This window comes from Bicyclus anynana, chromosome 17, assembly GCF_947172395.1.
Source record: "Bicyclus anynana chromosome 17, ilBicAnyn1.1, whole genome shotgun sequence".
Classification (NCBI taxonomy): Eukaryota; Metazoa; Arthropoda; class Insecta; order Lepidoptera; family Nymphalidae; genus Bicyclus; species Bicyclus anynana.
Window position 1 is genome coordinate 14,056,849 of NC_069099.1, and position 21,921 is coordinate 14,078,769.

The following is a 21,921-nucleotide window of genomic DNA, read 5'->3' on the forward strand; positions in this document are numbered from 1 at the left end:
GCTCTAAGCTAGATCCACAACTAACTGCTGACTTTACAATTTTGTTCTTTGGTTAGTTACTTTTTGTGAATACTCGATATCAAGGAAATTAAAAAGAAATAGGAATGGAAATTTAAAAATATATTTGTTGATAAAAAGTTGAAAATAACGGTAACGAAGCATTGCGTTTTCGTACAGAGAATCATCCCCTATGTTTAACGATAAATATTTACGTAATAGTAACCACAGCTAGTGAACAAAACAGATTAAACTGACCACTTTACCTTGACCGCTGACGACCAACAACAGTTCCGCTCGTTCGAGTTAATCTAAAGGGGTTGGGGGTCACTGTGGAGTGGTTAATTATTGCAACTAAGCACTATTGTGGCTGTTTAGTGGTTATATTGTTTAGAGAGGTCGAGCTTTGCAGTTTAGCTGACCTTCCGGTTTGTTAGCACCTTGCTGTACAAGCTTTATTTGTTTGGGACAATATTCATCTTAAGGAAGTTAACAGTTTATCCGAAAATGGCTAATTGTGAAACAAGTAGATAACTGCTGCAACATTTTTCTTTTCTCTTTGAACCAAATGAAGAAGTCAACGAGTATTAGTAGATAAATGGTGCAACATTTTTCTTTTCTCTTTGGACCCAATGATGGTTTTCTTCATTGGGTCCAAAGCAGCTAGCTGCAGCTTTATGCTGAGTGGAGATATATTTGGTACTTTTTTTTATCGTCTTTAATTTCTTTTTTTTATTTAATGTCGTTATTAATATTATTTTATTTTTTTAGCCTAACAAGTTTTGATTGACCTTTTAAAACAATTTATAATTCAACTAGCAGACGCCCGCGACTTCGTCCGCCTTTTGACCTCCTTGATCCGGCCCTATCGCAAAATCCGTTCTTAGTGGACACCTAGTAATTATAAACTACCTCCCTGCCAAATTTCATCTTTGTACGTCAAACGGTTTTCAAGATTCCTGAAAAGTGACTATTCGCATTTATATTAAGGTGGTAATGGTTGACAAACAAACAAAACGTTAAGGACAATTACTTGTTTCAGAATCAAAATAAAAATAGTCAGCAGGCAGTTCTGTTGAAGGCAATAAACTCCAAGCATCTGTGTTATCAAAATAAATTTAATAAAAAAAATCCAACTTTCAATCAATAAGCCATTGCAGGAATCGTAATAAACATACTTGATATGTTTTTACATTATTTACTCATTAGCTAAAGGTTTTCTTATTGTGTCTACATCTGAAAGATTTTTTAATCAGCGATTTATAAGAGAACCACTCCCCATCGAGTGTAACCGCACGACAGCGGTGTCACACATATAAAACACTCGCATTAAAATCAAGGGGTTGCGGGCACTCACAGATGTTGTTTATAGGCCCTCTTTCCGATGTGGCCTCCCTGCTTTATACCTCTACGTAATCGCAGAACACTGTAACTGACAGCATATCTAAACATTTTTTTGGAAACTTTGGTATGACATGGCATAGTCGTACACTATTAACAAAACTGCTGTTTCATCCTTAGCAAAACATGTTTTATCTTTTCTTTATTGTAGGTAAAATTTGTTAGATATTACATTTTCATGTATGAGCTTGGGTGGGATTTAAAAATTAGGTAACATATCAACTGAAAAAGATTTTCGATTCTGTCAATTGAGGAAAGTTTCGCTAGGTAAACGTAAACCGTAAAAAAACTTTTTAAGGTTTACGTATATACAGCGAACGGCCTACCGCCAAGGCCTTGGAAAAAAGGGTTAAAAGGGCTGGATAGTTGACCCCCTAAATATAAAGACATCCAAAAGTCTAAGTAGGTAGATTTAGGAGCATTATTTAGTTTACTTGTTTGGAACAGTTCGTAATACTAATACATAGATACTTGCAATTTAATTAAACACTTGAAAAAGTAGGCCCAGTTTGCAATCATTCTTGTAATGTTGAGTTTAAGTATTTGTAGAAAAACTAGGTACTACTGGTTTGATAGCCAGGTTAAGAAAAGCCGGCAGGTATCCTAAATGTTGCTCTTATTAAACTGTGAGTAATTATAATTATTAAGAAAAAACTATTGGTTAATTTAGTAATTTTAATACCTCTGTTATAGAAGAGCGAGGCCTCCTAACACGGGTTATTATATACCTACAAGGAGGTTTCAGCCCCTATTTGTTAAAACTGAATATTACTAAGAAATAAACGATTATTATTATTATTAAAATCATAATTTTAAATGGATTTTAAGCGGATTGTGCTGGATGGAAGTATAAGTTTAATTTTTTATTGGCTATAGTCAGTTACTACGTTTTCCCACACCAGAGCCCACTAATAATAGGATATGCAAATAGCGGCGCGCATCGCCCGCTAACTTTCGGTTTACAATCACTTGTGGGATGGCCGGCTTTAATTAAATTACGTGTTGCGGAGAGTTATGACCATCTACAGATTACCTACCAAATACCTACTACCAGTACTCGTAATTGCATAGCTATTGGATGTTTTTAACCGACTTCAAAAAAGGAGGAGGTTCTCATTTCGTTGGAATCTTTATGTTTTATGTAGATATGTTCATTCACGAAAAACATAAGTACGTATAGCTTATGTATGTGACATAATTTTCTAATAAATGTGGACTTTGTATTTTTAACCGACTTCCAAAAGGGGGAGGTTCTATGTTCGTCTGTTTGTACTTGGGTTTTATTTTCTTCTTTTTTATATATATTTATCGATTTTACTTATCACTATTCACCATATCTCAAAAGTTTCAAAGTGCTTGCTTCAAAACTAAGTAGCCTACTTGAAAAAAAATAATTTTGACTTTGACTTATACTTCTAAGGACTGACAGAGGGACCATCATTGTCATCATCAGAATCTGAAGACGGGATCCTGGTGAAATTAGGAGAAATCTTCAAACTTTATGGGCACAATACCTGATATGGTTTGGGGTATTTTTTATAGTATTAGCTTACGGAAAAATAAACATTGAACATCATTTATCACAACCAAAGAATCGCTGTTGACCTATTCACTATTTTGGTCTTTATCATCAACCTATTAAATTAAACATCAAATCAATTGACAAAATGTTGTCTACATACTATATGATATCCTCCAGTAAGCAGCGGATGACATTTGTTATATAGTGTCTCAATATCGTATATGTCAAAGATTAATTAGCCTGCTGATATAAAAGAATGATTTGCTGAATTGAGTGAATGAGTATGCAAATTATTGATAAGAATAAACAATGTCCATATACGTCATCTTGGGTTTTTGCTACATTCTAACCATATTCTAACACTCTGTTTAAACAAAGATTGGTCGCAATATGCAGTAATTCATTCAGTCGTTCATTCATCACAATCAAAGACTCGCTTCACACAATCGTCTCCAACTGTTTGGGGGCTGACAGGCGTCGCCAACTATCCCGTCTCCAGAACTCGCAGATAAGACACAATAGCACCAAGTTTGTTGGGGGATTTGAAAAGCGAACGCGTCTATCGGGTTTGTAACCCCTGCTTAGGAGTTTGAACAATTCGCGGCCAACTGTTGGTTTTGGTTTCGTAGGTAATCAAATTAAGTTTATAAGTCTAGAGATAAATAAGTCGATAGAGTTATCTTGCATACTCTGTGTGGATTTTTAGAAAGAAATAAGAAAGAAAAGACGTTTATTTACGAGCCACACATCTTTATGTCTTACACTAATTGTAGGGTCTGATGCCTCAACCACCTGGGCATGTCAAGACCATAACACAAGCAGTGGAAGCATCATAACAGGACTGAGGGAGAAGTACCCTGCACTTTTTTGTGGAAAACTGGCGTCTCTGCGTATATTAACTAAAAACGGCCACGATCACTTAATGGTAAGTGTTGATGTGGTCATCTTAATGATACATGTTTGCGTGATACGAACCTGTGAGTTATAAAAATCAAAAAAACCTTAGTTCTAAAATCTATTCTAAACCCACTGCTAGAGAATTCAAAATGTTTCGCACAAGTCGTAGGGACGTTGTAACAGGGCAAACACTTGGTTTTTCCGTATTTTCATCATCTGAGGATCCATTTAAACGGAAAATAAAAATTCAAAATCACTTTAACATATTTGCGAAACGCCTATTAAAGTTTAGTTTAGTTTAGTAATGCAGATTAATAGTCATTATCATCATTATCAACTCATATTCGGCTCACTGTTGAGCTGGAATCTCCTCTCAGAATGAGAGGGGTAAGGCCAATAATCCACCACGCTGGCCCAAAGCGGATTGGCAGACTCCACACACGCAGAGAATTAAGAAATTTTTCTGGTATGCAGGTTTCCTTCCATGATGTTTTTCCTTCACCGTTTGAGACACGTGATATTTAATTTCTTAAAATGCACATAACCGAAAAGTTGGAGGTGCATGCCCCGGAATCGGAGGTCATATCCACTGGGCTATTCATGGCTCAGATTAATAGTAATTTAATTAAATAACACAGTTTTAAAGCCAGTAACATATATAACGGTATACCACAGCACAGCGCTGGGAAGGCTAGATAGCAATCTGCTAATTAATTTCCCTCGCTGTATTACACCATTAGCCTGGGATTAGATATCGGTTTAGTTCAGGTATCTAATAAATTATGTGATGTTGCATGTTTCTTTGATTTACAATGTTGGTAGCCTGTAAAAGCTATTAAGAACTGCAAGTTTATCCATCCAGTATTTAATATCTACTGGGAAACGTGATAGCCCAGTGGATATGACCTCAGCATTCAATTCGGAGGGCGTAGGTTCGAATCGGGTCCGGAGCATGCACCTCTAACTTTGCAGTTACAATTATGAGCATTTTAAGAAATTAAATATTACGTATCTCAAACGGTGAAGGAAAAACATCTTGAAAAATCCTGCAATTCATGTTTTTTTATTATTTAATTAGTGTGTGAAGCCTGTCAATCCGCATAGAGCTAGCGTGGTGAACTAAGACCTAACCCCTCTCATTCTGAAAGAATTCTGAAGACTTCAATTACAAATAAAAAAAAATACATCTATTAAGTTAATTCAGTTTTCACAGATCCCGTGGGAATCATATATATTTCCGAGATAAAAGTAGCCTATATATTGCTCAATAACCACTTCTACCTTCTAAAATCTAGAAGAGGTTGTTATATAGATAGACAGACAGACACACATACCAACAGGCACATAGACAGACAGACAAAAACAATATGTTCGCGTTTTAGGTATATGGACTTGAGAAAAAATCAAAAAAGAGACTTGTGGTTGACCATAGAATACTTATGCTGTTATTCTTAAGTACCTAATAGTTGTGATAACTGTTTTGACTCTTCCTTTCTGTTTAATATTTCCTCTTTACTCGTTATGAAATCAGTTTCACTTTAAAATAACCTCAATTCTTCAAGTGTATTTAAAATGAAATGACTGCACGTAACGTAACCCAACTCCACTAGAATCATCAGATAAAACTTGGTTCCAAACAAAAACATCTATCCCTTGCTTTATTCTTATCTCTGTATTTCATTACTCTACAAAAATGAGACGTCATTCAAATATCAAATCTAAGTCTAAACCAACAAAGTTCAAATTAAAGTATACAAATTACAGAATAACAAAATTGGATAGGTCAGTTAATCTTAACAATCATCATTTGAATTTCAATCTTAAACTAAATAATTAAAGTCTAAATTCCCTTGTAAAGTTTCCCGTTATATTGTTCATTTGACACGCGCCGTTGACATGGATGGCATTTGCGATCGAGCATTTCAATTTTCGCGATATTTGTTTTTTTTTTATTAATATGAATCTGTGACCTTAAGGGGATTCGGTACGCATCTGTTGTTCGTGTTTATTGAAATATTGGATGTCCCTTTTACGTATTGTGGTTGTACTGACAAAAGGACATAAAGAGCGACATGTTTTGGCGCCGTTTTGCTGAACCATAGATTAGATAGAGTATTTTGCGTTCTATATTTGACTAATAACTGGATATTGTCATTAACGTAGACAGAGATTCTATTTCGGAGTTGTCATTTTTCACTCAATAGGTATCTATAGATAAATATAAATATGAAATATGTAAACTTAATTATAAGCTTTCTATTTTAATTATCACTGTCTAATAACATTAGGTACCTGACGTTTCAGTGCTAGTAAACTAAGCGAAATTGAAATTTAAATGAATTTTAACTAAAAACATACAGTAAGAACATTTAATATAAATTCACGCAACGGAAATGCACAATTATTATTTCTAACTAAACCGATTTGCTTGAAAAAAATCTTTGTACAAAAATTCGCGTAGTCAAGCTTTAACAATTCATAGTTTAGGAACCATAAATCAATCCAAAAAAATTGCAAAACTAATATCTTGAAAGGTGTAGTGTGTGGCCGACATTTTCATCAACTGCAAAAGTAATAGTCATCTATGCCGTATGTGGATAGTTCAATGTGAATATGGTACCGTTAGCAAAAAGAGTGTAATAGGTGTAAGTGTGATTTGTTGATTAACAAATCTTAGTATGGTAAAATTGCCCGTGCCGTGAGCCGTGATAGCCCAGTAGATATGACCTCTGCCTCAGATTCCGGAGAGTGTGGGTTTGAATCCCGTCCGTGGTATGCACGTCCAACTTTACAGTTGTGTGCATTTTAAGAAATTAAATATATAAATGTCTCAAACGGTGAAGGAAAACATTGTGAGGAAACCTGCATACCAGAGAATTTTCTTAATTCTCTGCTTGTGTGAAGTCTGCCAATCCGCATTGGGCCAGCGTGGTGATCTATTGGCCTAACCCGTCTCATTCTGAGAGGAAGGAGAGGAGCTCAGCAGTGAGCCGAATATGAGTTAGCGTAGTGAACAAAACAAAATATGAAAGGGAAATGCCCATCCCCAGTCCAGGCCTACCCTAACCACCCGGCAGTTTACATATATAAAAAAAAAAATCTTGATAATACTACTTTAATAATGAAATTATTACTTTATCGAAAAAAGTTTGCTAAAACGTTTTACGACATTTGAATTCATATTTTTTATTTGAGATCGTTGACCATACAGTCTGAGTTTTACGATATTTTCTGAAGAGTTATAATTGGTTAGTTTGTTCGTTTTCTTGTTTGTTAAGTTTGTTGGAAACAGAAAAAAATAATACAGCTTCAAATGTTACTTCGCCGCTTTGGTACACTGGCGAACATTTTGCCCTAGAAGAGTGAGTGAGTCCACGGTATTAAAGAGTGGCACACGAGGACTTATACTAGTATATATAAAGTCCATCACAGTTCTTAAATTTCCTATAGGTAAGTAATATATTTTATTTAATCAACAAATTATTATCATCATCATCATCATATCAGCCGATGGACGTCCACTGCAGGACATAGGCCTTTTGTAGGGACTTCCAAACATCACGATACTGAGCCGCCTGCATCCAGCGAATCCCTGCGACTCTCTTGATGTCGTCAGTCCACCTGGTAGGGGGTCGGCCAACACTGCGTTTACTAGTGCGGGGTCGTCATTCTGGCACTTTGGGACCCCAACGTCCATCGGCTCTTCGAACTATGTGCCCCGCCCATTGCCACTTCAGCTTAAACAAATAATAATATAATAAACGATTTTTTTTAGTCGCGTGTAAAATGAATAGTCGACCGTTAGTGTACATTTTGTATGACGCCAACAATACCTCCTTAGAGGCGAATCCACCGAATTTGCCGCATCAATGGCCGAACAATTTGTAACATAGAGAATCTGCCCGCGGCGCGTAGAGAGTGAATTTTAATGGAATTTGCAAGTAATCCCGCAACAATGCCGCCTGATTGCCGGACAGCGCCGGGCGGACGTGCTAGTGTTATACAACAAGCAGACAAATTAAGAAATTGTAAGCTTTTTGTTACCTACGATTAGTAATATATACTCGTAAATATAAAGCCTCAACAGCTCGACCTACGATGTGAGAGACGACGATAGCCCAGTGGATAAGACCTCTGCCTCCGATTCCGGAAGGGTTCGAAACCGGTCCGGGGCATGCACCTCCAACTTTTCAGTTGTGTGCATTTTAAGAAATTATACATCACGTGTCTCAAACGGTGAATAAACTAATTTTGAAGGTGTCAGAATTATTGTCAACTATCGGACGCCTATGACTTCGTCCGCCTGGAATTCAGTCTTTCACAAATCCCGTGGGAACTATGGATTTTTCCGGGATGAAAAGTATGTGATAATCCAGAGTGAAATTTAATTTCATTCCAAATCTCAGCCAAATCGCTTCGTTTCATCACAAACTTTCGCCTTTATAATATTAGTGTGATGGATTAGCTAGTAAATGAATAGGTATTTCAGAGTGTAAAAATACATTGCTACACTATTTTGCTTACTTAAGCTAGCGTTGACCAAAATAGTGTGCAAAGCACACTCGGCCATCGAAAAAATGATCTTACCATATAATAAAATGTATGCCCAGCATCCGTACCCGTGCCGTAGAAGAGCAAAATAAAGGGCCGTGTAATACCGCGATACTGCATGCATTATGCAGCGTGTGGTACAAGTTATAGACTGACAAATCATGTTAAAATTATTATTTTTACCAACTCTATGTATAAGTAAAAGTACTAAAATAGAATTTACTACTCATGCTCTTTTTATTGCATTTTTTTTTCAATTGTAAAACTAGTTTTATGCTTTAGTCTATTTTCTGATCTGAATCTATTAAGCGGTCATGGCAGTATTGCTGTCAGGCTGTTTATTAATTCAAACTTTATAATATTTGTTATTTCAATTAATTAACTAAAGTAAGTCTTCTAGGTTTAAAGGTTTTTAGTATTTTAATTTATCTGTCAAATATGTAGACGTGTATTTTAATATTATATTGTTGTACTTTATAACACTAGATATTATTACTTTAAATATTAAGACAATGACAATGTACAACCAAAAAAAATGCAATAATAAAAAAAACATTTAATGGAAAAACTACTCTATAAAATACGCCTTTGCAACTAGTCTATTACAAACCACATCCACTTTTATGCGTACAAGGAATTTGACTAGAACAGTGGACATTCAGGTGATACAATAAATCTGTCTTCGATACAAGTAGTCTACTAATATTAAAATACGGAAAGATTTGATAGTTTGTTTGTTTATTCGCATTGACTAGGTTCTGAAACTACTCAACTGATGTAAAAGTTGGGAAACTACACTCTCTCCGAAGACAACAACAACACGCGAGTAAAACCGTGCGGTGTCTGCTAGTATATAACAATGAAGCCCACCATTGAACATTGGAGCTGGTGGGTCTAAGTTGCATATTCTCTCTCTTATACAGAGAGCCTAGTGGGAATTTTCAATATTTTCATACTGTTACTATCGCGATAACGTAAACGCGAATTTATATTGAAACAGTTGTGCAGTAGCGCCACTAGATGGCGCAGTTTCAATTCCTTAGAAATTCGTGTTTACGTTAACGCGATCGTCACAGTATCAAACTGCCACTTGGCCCTCTGAGGCCGAGAATGATAACTATCGCTCGTAACTTGTACCACAACCTAACATCTCGGAACGCAAGGGACCGTCCGACACTTTTTCAAAATCGTGACCGGCCGCGGTCTCTCCGTCACGAACCTAATACCGTTAACCGAAAGGCACACATCCCTCTCCCACCTTCACTTCATTCCATTGATCAGAAAGGGATACATGAACTTTATATGAATAGAACCTGAAGAATTGCAAGGTTTGCGCGAGATTTTGGTATAATTTTAGATAGTTATTGCTTTTATTGCGTGGCATTAATTGTTAGTGTTTTTCTATTTGCCAATAATAGCCCACCAACCCATATTGGAGCAGCGTGGTGGGACGAATCTCCAAAATGCCATCACACTAATATTATAAAGGCGAAAGTTTGTATATGTGTATGTTTGTTCCTCCTTCGGCTACTAAAGCGATTTGACCGAAATTTGGAATGGAAATGGATTTTACTCTGGATCAACACAAAGGCTAGTTTTCATCCCGGAAAAATTCGGTTCCCGCGGGATTTGTGAAAAACTGAATTCCACGCGGACGAAGTCGCGGACGTCTTCTATAAGAGGCTATGCAATTTAATTGGCTTAAAAGGATAAATTATTATGAAAATAATATCATATGTACCCGAAAGTAGGTAGTAGTAAAATAATCCAATTATGAAATTATTTTAATACTAATAATAATGTCTACCTTGATCAAAAACCCTATGCACGCTACTGCGTTTATACTTTACGTTATCTTAGTATATAAATACGACAGGCAAATCACGATACTCGAAAACCACTTGACAAAGTTAAAATTTGGTAGGGAGGGAGTTCGTAGGTAGTAGACGTCCACTAAGAACGGATTTTGCGAGAGGGCCGGACTAAGGAGGTCTAAGGGCGGACGAAGTCAGTGTCCACTAGTAGTCTATAATCAAGAAATAGATTTGAACATAAAGTAATATTTGTATGGAATCAAATCTAACTTATCCATCAAGTTAGTACAGTTCATAAATTTGATAGTTCCTAAGGCGCCATGTTATTACGTCATAGCAGACGGCTTGCATGGGTGTCGTGTTAACTATTAACATACAAATACATACAGACAGTCTTACATGCGAAATGAAACGGCAGTAAAAGGTCCGTGCCTTCGAATTAATTTTGTATGGTTTATTTGCAACATCTAGAGTTCCTTGGTTGAAAATGCAATAATTAATACCTACTCGTAACAAGCATGAAGACACGGATTTATTTAACAGAAATATTTAGATATTAAAATCACACTAAAAGTGGCGTAACAGCTAATTCATAATAATAGTATATTTTTCAATAAAACGTTCACATTTTTTTAAATATAACCACTGGAAAATAAATGAATATAAATAAACTAAATTTTATTCTTCATTGATACTTACGATTCTATCATTTTTATCACTTGTTTTTCCCTCAAACTTAGCCTGGCATTTATCGAACTCCGAATCTCTCGGTTTGGAATCTGAACCCCCACTTGCGACTAGCTATTGAGGCTACAAACAGTACCTTCTAGTAGCTACTAGCTTTGCATAACACTATATGATTTTTCAATCTCGATATTCACTCGTTCATACGGAACCCTTGTAATTTTTTGCTGACTCACACTTTCTAACAAAAAGGTGATAATAAAGTATTAGAAACAATCGATACGTAATAAAATAAATAGGCCCAACACTATTAAATTAAAGTCCATGACACATTACTAATTGTGTGCGTTTTTGAAAAATCGACGCAAAGTGGCGTGAAAGTGGTCGCATTAGTCTACGGACCACACCGGCGCTAATGATACGTGTAATAATTTATTTATTTAGTTACATACGTGTGTATCGTTACTCGTTCTTAGGACTTGGTCGGTGTATGTCCGAAAGTAAAATAATCGTGTTTTAAGAGTGTGCAATATGTAATTTGGTGGTTACAAATGGTTCTGGATCTCAGATTCTGGAAAAGTTAGGAGCCTGATATTTGGGTAAATGATATTTCAAAGTGTTAGCTTCGTTATGACTATACAAAATACACAATTTGTAAAACTTTTTTCGATAGTTTATTTTTTTGAAAAATAAATGTTGCTCACATTTTGCTTTCAATCTCAGGAAAAGCAAACTTATTTCTTAAATTTTTGTTTTGTATAGAAAATTAGGTATATATCTTGAACATGGCCATTTTGTTTTTCGTTATGTTGTTTAATTTACTTGCAATTAGGTAAAAATGGTTTTGGCGCTCACGTCATAAAATTTGCGTCGCGCGTCAATCGCTCCATGCTTTTCACTCACGTGAAAGTCATAATTCGGCGTCTCGTTTGCGCTTCGAATTTTATCCATACCTATCGTACCGACGCGCTGCGCGCTCTTAAAGTAAACATTAGCCTATTTGGCCAGACGTGTACACTTTTTTTTTTAAAGAATATTTGCCATATTTTTTATAATATGACCAATATTCCCATTCCCTTCAACTAGTCGAGAAAGACTGTGCTAGGAGTAGGTACGACAATAGACCAACGGAGCAGGGATCCACCCCTTTGGCGATGAGTCTAACCGCTCTTACCGTTGAGCTATTGAGGCTTTATTGTTAAATTATTAATTTATTTAGCCTACATGTGTTAAATTAGTATTCAAGATCTTTGGAGTTGATTATTATTAGTTGGTGTTTGTCCAACAATTGCAAAAATGTCCGTGTTTGAAATTATTGAGAATTTACTAAGCGGCATCAAATTACGTCTTATGAACTTAAAATTCAAAATTATCTCATGTAGGTTTAGCTTACAAGCTCTTTTAAAACGACAAGTTTGACTGTTTGTAGAGTATCGTACCACAGTCTCTCAACGGAAAATAATACTTAATGATAGAAAACCCATGAAAACCCATGTGTAATTTTATTTTATTTAGTTCCGGCTCTTGATTCATTGAGTATGTTTAAAATTAAAAAAAAGTTTCATTTTAAACTGTTTTTTTTTCTTTATTCTTTACAAGTTAGCCCTTGACTACAATCTCACCTGATGGTAAGTGATGATGCAATCTAAGATGGAAGCGGGCCTACTTGTTATGAGGAGGAAAATTCACACCCCTTTCGGTTTCTACACGACATCGTACCGGATCGCTAAATCGCTTGGCGGTACATCTTTGTCGGTAGGGTGGTAACTATCCACGACCAAAGCCTCCGACCAGCCACATATAAACATCATCATCATCATCGTCATCGTCATCATCATCATCATCATAATCATCTTCATCAGCCTTTTTTAACAGCCCTTAGCAAATCCAGTCCTCTATCTTTATAGGAGAGGGGATATGGAGCTTAGACTCACCATGCTGTTCTGATACGTATTGACGGACAAGTATGATATAATATAGAAATATGAACAAACTAAGCGATTTACGAACCGCGCTTTGAGTTATCAAAGAAAGTTAGCCGCAGCGGAAACTACATTTACATATTCATGCTATCCCCGGGCTAGACTAGCTCTATAGACTAAGAGCCAGCGACGGTCAGACATTCGTCATAAAAACAAACTGGAAGTTTGCCCATGCTCTTACTATAGGTAGCCAATAGGGTAGTTGACTCAACAACATTAAACAACATTAATTTCGTATAGTACATGGAATAAGGGTCCGAAATATCGATACCAATGGGGATGATGACTAGGTTTGAATATATTGATTTTTATGATACATTCTGGTAAATAAGGTCAATGTTAACTAATTTATACATAAAAAGCAAAGATTGACTGGATATTTGCAAAATAAATAATATTATAAAATTTCAAAATCCACTAAAAATATTTTATCGTAATTAGATGTAAATTCATACAGTTTTTGCTTCCTTACATTAAATGTGACATTTTTTAATAAATGAACTATAAACATAAACGCAGAAATAACAAAGAGATTAGTAATTTTGTTCAACCGCCCATACAATTCTAACGATCATTAATTGCCTACGACGTCATAAGTTCGTACCATTTTGTATGGGGCGCTTTTCAGGGATCCGCGGCAGCGCCGCAAATCTGACCCTTTAAATCCCTGTAGCTCCGAAAGTAATGATCGCAGATACCCTGTTACTTTTACAAAATTGCTTTACTATTAGCGTACTCTTAATTTATATACAATTTAAAAAACTGTCATCATCCCTATTAATAAAAGGTAAGGCTTTCATATCAATTGTATTCAGCCAAAAACGCTATCGTCTATTTTGTGACGTCACGATGTTACTTGATGTCAATAAAGGAATAAACGTGAAACTAATAATTTTGTTAATAGATGTAAATGGACATACTTACACACATACATATTATATACGCTAAAAAACATTACCCTCTTTCTGACGCAGTCGGAGAAAAAAGTGTCAACTAGCCTACCTATGGTGTTTAGACCGTGGTTACGTGGAAGCTAGCAGGTTTCAAGGATCCAGACCTTCAACCGTCGAAGTATAAAGTGTATTTTTTTATATTTTTGTAATTTTAATAAGGCGTCCATGATTTCATTCGCGTTAAATTCTTTTTTTATTTGTAAATGGTAATTCAGGATGTAATCTATCCTCATACCAAATATACATAGCCAAATTGACTCAGAAGTTGCAGCATGAGGCAATAACAAACATAGGTACACACTTTTTCACATTCACCTTTATTGTAATAGGTTATACGTAGAAAGCTGTTAATCAGATTAAAAGTTTTCCTCGATAAGCGCCACTCAGAGGGATGAGTGAGTGTCCTCACAGAGGAACTATATGAGCATATCTCAATCACAGGGACGTCACAACTTTAGCGTCCATTCAAGTTACTAACCATAGACTTGCGATATTTCGACATGATCTTTTTTGATCCCCGACGCAAAAAGAAGTTATAAGTTAGACGTGTTTGTCTGTCAGTTTGTCTGTACTGTTGTATGTTTGTTTTCACCATAGCTGTCGAACGGATAAAGCGATTACAATCTAGTTTTTTTTTGTATTGACTTATGAGCAAGTGTTCTTAGACAATATGTTTGATGAAAATCGGTTGAGCCGTTTAAATTTGTGGGGGAAGAATAATCTTTGAAACTTTGAATTGCAAGGGTAAAGGGCCTGTAACCAAGTTACGCATCATTTTTTTTTCTACAAACGCTAGAGAACTAAAAAAAAGTATGGAGATGACGTTCGTTATCGATATGTCACGTGATCAATCTATCAATCAGATATATGTCATGTCATTCACATACATTGTTTTAATTTTCGAAACGTTACTTGTACATATGTTTTCTGTGGCGTTAGCGTTTACAGAAAGAAAATTGATGTGTATTGTGTATTTTAATCACGCGGACAAAGCTAATTTAAAGTTATATTATATAGAGAAAATATTTGTTTGTTTGTATAGTTGACTTTACTCTGGATTAACACATAGGTTACTTTTCATCCCGGAAAATCTATGGTTCCCGCGGGATTTGTGAAAAACTGAATTCTACGCGGACGAAGTCGCCTCTAAGAAGCCTATTCATCATTGCTTTGAAGCAATTGGGAGTCCACAATATTGGATCTCATGTGAAGACGTCAATTATGACGTTCTCCAGCGTAATAATGCTCAAGTCCGCACTAGCGAAGTTCGACGTGTCGCAAAGTGTGACGTCACATCGGAAACGAGTCCGCCACGCGATTATCGGGAAACGGTGACGTGTTTGTAGACGAGTGCCACGGACTTATGTTTATCCAGACGTTGCTTTGTCTAGCTTCGTGTAATAGATATGACTACGTGTCTACTACTAGGTACTACAACTACGACATGTACTATGAAATTAACGTTGATAGTTTTGTTAGAAAAATGTTGTGATATAATTGGTGGTTAATTGTTAATAACAATACATACTACTTACCTAATTAAATAACAATTTTGGAGTTTTTCACCCTGGTTTATAAAGTTTTGCAGATATTGAGGTTATATTTTATAATATCTGTGATAACTATTCATATTTATAAAAATTCGCCTACAATTAAATTAAATTAAATTTCTTACTCTTACCTACCATAATTTACTTACTTTTATTGTTATTTTTGACTTTTACATCTCCCATACAGATCTCAATAAAATAAATTTAGGGGGATTTGCTTTCGGGAAAAAAAGGAATGAAACAAAGTTTTTTAAAGAACAATAACTTCCCGTGTGTATTAATAATAAATAAATAAATTAGGTTATTTACATGATAATAAGTTAATTCTTAACTAAAAACGGTACGCGTTTTGACGACCGCCTAACAAACGATTGCTAAATCTAATAATAAATAATCATATAAACTTTTCAGTGACATACAAATCTATAAAATGTATCACAAATTCGACGTTTGACGCTCTAGAGAACACATTTGACGCTATAGACTACAAATTAGAAGCTATAGGTATCAAATTCGGTGCTATAGACAACAAATTCGACGCTATAGATATCTTAATAGATGCTATAGTGATCAAATTCGACGCTTTAGAGAACAAATTCGACCCTATAGACAACAAACTCGACGCTATAGATATCTAAGTAGATGATATAGTTATCAAATTCGAAACTTTAAGAGAACAAATTCGACGCTATAGACAACAAATTCGACGCTATAGATATTAAATTCGACGTCATAGTTATCAAATTCAACGCTATAGAGAACAATAAGTCGCACGCTCCCCAGTCATTCACCGCGAGGAGAGAGAGTTATTATCCTCACATACATTCAGAATGGCAACAAAGCGTTGCAAGCGGCCGCGAACACCGCACGTACCGAAAATCCGATCAAGCGCCAAGTGAAAATTCATTCATCACCCGACACCTCAATTTCATCCCTGCAAAATGCATCGCTCAGCGTCAACCCCCCTGATCCGTCTTGTATTTCCCATCATACAGTTTAAACGATCCAGCTTCAGGAGCTCTAGGACTACTTGTGTAGTTCGGTGGTAATCGCGAAGGGGACAGAAAACTGCCGTAGGATAGAGAGGAATTGACGCCGAGCGAGGTGTCCAATGTGGAGTAGTACCCCGAGGAAGCTGCTGAAGGAGGCGGCGGTGCTGGTGGCTGTTGAACTCTACTAGCTTCAGCGTAAGCGTCCAAGTGTGTGCGCACCAATGTCACCAGCTCGTTGTAGTTGGTGACGGCATTTCCAGCACCGGCGACCCTGTACAGCAAAAGCCTCGCCTCCCCAAATAGACTGTCCAAAATTTTACCTGACGTGAACAGCACGATGGCCTTCAGACAGGAGTACTCCGCCGAGTCCACGTGGAGCGCTTTCAGCTTCTCCACTTGCTCTTGGAAGATTCGTATGTGGTCCATAAACGCCACCACGCGGTCCGCTGCCATGGGGGAGGCGTGGAGACCGGCGGCGGCGAGTAACGGAGCCACGTGGAGGGGCATCGAACACTGGGAGGCGTTGAGGACGAATAACTCGGACCAGACGAGTCGTAACAACGCGACCTGGTCCGTCACTTGGAGTTCCGGAAAAAAGGGGATGTTTCGCGCCCATTCGACTGCGGAGAACAGCAGTCTCGCGGCAAGCTCGCATATATTGTCTATGCCCATCACGTTGGTGGGCTGAACGCAGGGGCCATATCTCGAAGTTGGGTACGGCTCTGCCCGGAGTAGGAGGGAGATGTATGAGGAGAGGTAGGGGTGTCCGTTGAGCCCAGCGGCCGGGTCACCGTTCGCGAGTGAGAACTGCCCCGGTAACGCCAGCCCGGCAGCCTGCGTAGGAGGCACCCGACCTCTTTGGACTGCTGTAACAAAAGAGAACGTGATTTTAGTATAAACAAAAAATTACAAACGCCAACAAAAACGTACCTTCTATTCTTAAATTTAAAGAAGAAATTGATAATTCCAGTACAGAACTATAAACTAAACTAATAAGTAAGGATGATTGTTTTAACAAGTAGCCATTCGTATAAGGGTCAATCTACAAAACATTAATTATTATCAAAGTTCTTGTTAAGAAAAACTTAAAACGACTTTTTATTCAAATTCGACAAATAGTAAGGCCTAATCCAATGTAAATAAAGTACTAAATCATTAAAATTTTCCCATATTTAAATCGTAAAGTGAACGCACCGTGTTTTTTTTAATAAAATGTCAAACGCGCAAGGCATCTAAAGCGAGCACGTTTTTTGGCGGGTGAGCGCGGCGAATGTGCGCGCACGCGCTTCGCCCGCTTTTGACAGATTACAAAAGAAAAAAAAAAACAAAACAGACGCAGCAGGTTGTTTTTTTGATCGGAACTTTTTTGTGTTGCCACATTACCGGTGTTCGTTGTAAAACGCGGATCGGCATTGCAAGATGTTTTTTTCCCACATTTAAGGTGAACTACCTAAGTTGCTTGTGAGTTGTTTTGATAAATTACGGTAAATGATTTTAGAAAGTATTATTTTTGCGACATTTTGAAATTTTCGAAAGAGTCCAGGTTTTATTGTTTTATCCGATTAAAGAATCAGTGCAGTCCTCATAGTACGAGTAGATAGGTAACTTATACATTTATACATTGTCAATATTATATTTTCGACGATTTTAAAACAGAATTCTGTGTTTGTTTTAGTTTGAATTGAAATTTTAGAAAAGTTAACTATTTTAACTTGTTTTTAATTTTAGAGCTATATTATATAATGTCATGTATCTAATATAATTGAATATCTAGTGGTCTAGTAGCAGAACGTCCGTTGGTCCCGTATCCAAGACTTGGGTTCTATTCCCGTCGCTTCCGAATTTTGTTACCAAGTTAATTATGATATTTAAGGAATAGTGCACTGTTCAATTGTTTTGAATAATTTTCATTAAGTATTATTCTTACTAAAGACGGTTCATAAGAATACAACAAAAAAAAAACATACAATCGATTTGAGAACCTCCTCCTTTTTATTAAAGTCGGTTAATTAAGCTTACTCACACACCACAGTTTCATAGTTACACAATAAGACACGAGATGCTCAAGATATAACTGACCATAATAAGAACCTACACTCTAAACAATGCTTTGTCTATGCTCGATCATCGAATTTAGATTCCTCTCTTGTCCCTCTCATTTTGACATTATAGAATGGTCTGCGCGATTATTTCAATTAAATACTGTATCGGGGCATACAATAATTGGTCTGAGGGCATAATTTATTGTAAGTTTATTTAAGTTATTGTTTATCGTGAGTATAGTGAGTCGTTATACTTTTATATTTACTTTAGCTTTACTTATACATATTAATAAATGGTACACACACATGTGAAACATAATTTTATGGTGTTTTTAAAAATAATATTTTCCCTAAATTATTTTATAAGTATATGACCAACATTCCTTCCTTTTCCTCTGCAAGTAGTTGACGTTCAAATCTAATTTGAGACTTACATTACTATAAGATCAAAACGTATTTGAAAATTTACTCATACGAATCGATCTTCATATTCAGTCGTAGGTAATAAGAACACATGAGAGATATTTTTTGTTAAAACATTAATCGTATCCTTGTCACACAAGTCATCTATCTCTTTCGCGCTTTTCGTGATCCATCGCGTTCGTCTCGTGGACCGTCTCAACGGAGATGTATCTGTCGATAGCGTAATGGCGCGCTATTAGGCGAGGTGTCGACGCACCGTGGGAGTGCCGCGGCCCAGTTCTGTAAACCGACTAATCATGCCCACAATTACTCTAATTCGGACGGAATTACCTGAGTAACAGTTTAGGTTGGGTGCGCACTGACATTGTTGTCTTAAGACATATTTGGTTGCGATTCTGCGTTAAAACTAGCGTCGCAATGATTTCTAAGAGCATTAGTTAGGGTCTCTGCGGGATCATGAAGCAGTCAGGCCTATTATTTAGTAAGGTATATTGAAGGTATTGAATTATTAATTAATGACAATTTGCTTGGAGGAAATCGGTAATTGATTTATCATATCTATACATTGGATTTTGATAGTACATAATGAGATACAGTTAGGATAAGCAATGAGCAATTATGGAAAACTCTTTACACTCGTAGATCACGATCCAAGCTAACCATATCTGATCTTCTGACTCTCCAGATCCTCTTCAGCTATCAAATTCATTAATCCTAAATTTATAATTATTAAAAACTAATGCTGACGGTGAGCATAGGTGAGTAACTAACGCGACTTTTTGTCTTTAATAAAATTGTCTAGCAGTGCGTTCTCAGCCTTAATTAAATTGTTGTTGTAATGGAGTGAATGTTTAGATTCTGAAACCGAACACGTTGTTATATTGATTTGTTAAATATTTGAGTTATTGTTTGTGAAATGATGGATGAAGCAGAGTTATTTAGTTCTTTACTTTATACACAGTTGTCTACGAGCTTTGTTTGGATTTTAATCTATTTGTTTTTTTTTATAATTTTAGTTGTTGAAACAACCATTGGTCTAGTAGTTAATGTGACTTCAGATCACAAGGTCCAAGATTTGGGTCAGGCAATGAAGTATTCTTTTCTTTCTTCGGAGAAATTCTCAACCGGGAGTTGGACAGTTATTAACTTATTAGTTTTACACCCCCGTGTCGCGCAGTTAGTGCCCGGTTGCCTGTGATGTATTATCTAGGTGTTAAGCCTTTTACATCCCCGTGACTAGTGCCGTTGTTGGTTGTCGTAGGTTAAACCATTTAAGGCAGTAATTTCTACAACCCAAACCCGCAATGCTGAATCACGGCAATACTGTTTAATAGCAGATATTATTGGTTTTTGATTGTACCACAGTAAATACATATCTTTACTCAGATTGTAGGTACTGACTTCCCTCGATCAAGTTCCTTATTTAGTAGGTATATAGAAGTTACAATTATTTTTCTAACATCATGACCAGTACATATAAAAATAAAATTGAAATTTCTGTCTGTATTTTCGAAATAACTGTGTTTTTCTGTTTGTCTGTCTGTCTTTCTGTTTGCCCGGGCTAATATTTTGAATGGCAGAACAGATTTAATTGGACTTTCACTGGAAGATAGTTTGTATGTAGAGCAACATAGAGGCCATTTTTAATCCCAGAGAAATCCATGGTTCCCGCGTGAATAACAAACTTCACGGGACGACGTCGTGTGCGCTACTCATAAATAACGCTACAGTGCCTATAGTTAAATATATTTTCATAGTTAATATATTTAACTATAAGGTAAGTAAACAAGTATGTTACGAAGTCTCTTAGGTATTGATTTCCTCTTTACAAAAACGACATTATGTGCAAATCAGTTTTTGACAATGTAACTATTTCACAAAAACCTAGGTGTTCGACAGTTCATGAAAAAAGGACGCTGGAAGTTCTTTTTAATAAGTAATTAGTTAATTAATGTAGTTATTAATTAATTTTGGGTTTTGGCGCGCCTATAGGTTGGGATGTAGCTACTGAAGTTAATAAAAGAGGTCTCACATTTTGTGTTTGTTGTTGTTTTTTGTTTAATTTTATCTTAATTATTTCTAACAGACTTATTCCTTGGTTTAAGAGTATGTGTCAAATGTCCTTTAAAAAATCCTTTCAATTATAACATTAAGTATACGAGTTATAAATTATTAGCTATATAGACCAGAAATATCAGTCATTGTTTGAATAGCTGTTTATTTATAGAGGTAGGTAGTTAAAATTAATATAATTCGAAAAAAGGGACATTTGACAATATATCGATAAGTTAACTCTTGACTTGAAATTGACGATGTAGTGAGACAATACGAGTGTTGTTAAATATAAGCCATTTAAATATTAAATAATTAGCATCTACGTACAGGTAAAACGACCTACTTAGGCATATCAGATGGGTAAATGCTGATTCACTATCAGCGCTCTTTTTACATGTCAGCAACTATACGTGTCTGTATTTCAGTTTATTGGTAAGCGCTCAGATTTCTCGCGTCGATTGTGTTTAATACCGTACTGTGGTAAAGGAATAGATTATTTCGTGATTTACATTAAAACAATAGACTTGCTTGTAACATCTACCTGCCGCATGCATTATGTAACAGTAGGTATAAATTGTACCTACACCCTACAGCGTTGCATCTTTAGTATGAAGACCTGCTAGCAATCGACAACTTCAAGAAAAACTTCATTCTAAAATGAACCTTAATACACAGTTTTAGAGTATTTTATTCTGTGTATTAATAGTATGAAAATTTTACGCTCGCTATCGACACGTTGTCAATTGACATTGTGAAATAAACCTTATGGTAATCATATTAGTGACATATTTACTGTGTGTATTAAAATATGAAACTTCACGCTCGTAATCGACTTGTCAAATACAGCCATTGCAAAATAAGTCTCATGAATATCGACGCAAAGTTGTTTTTTCTGTGTTGTCGATATAAAAATTTCAAGCTCGAAATTTTACTTGATAAAATACCTACATGCAAACCATTGCAAAGCTTAATACTCTGATTTTGTAGTTGTTTATTTCATATCGTCAAACGAAATTTTTAGGATCGCAATCAATCTCAGAATGAATCTTATCCCTGTC

General features: G+C 36.1%; 1 protein-coding gene across 1 annotated transcript in view; it reads right to left on the reverse strand.

Moving 5' to 3' along the window:
- LOC112048597 (steroid receptor seven-up, isoforms B/C) overlaps positions 1-21,921 on the reverse strand; it is a gene marked incomplete at its 5' end in the record, with an annotated part of 125,482 nt that overhangs the window by 54,025 nt on the left and 49,536 nt on the right. Inside the window, one exon of the mRNA XM_024086204.2 lies at positions 16,664-17,209. Coding sequence (XP_023941972.1) covers positions 16,664-17,209 — 546 coding nt within the window. The remainder of the gene's footprint in view (positions 1-16,663; positions 17,210-21,921) is intronic.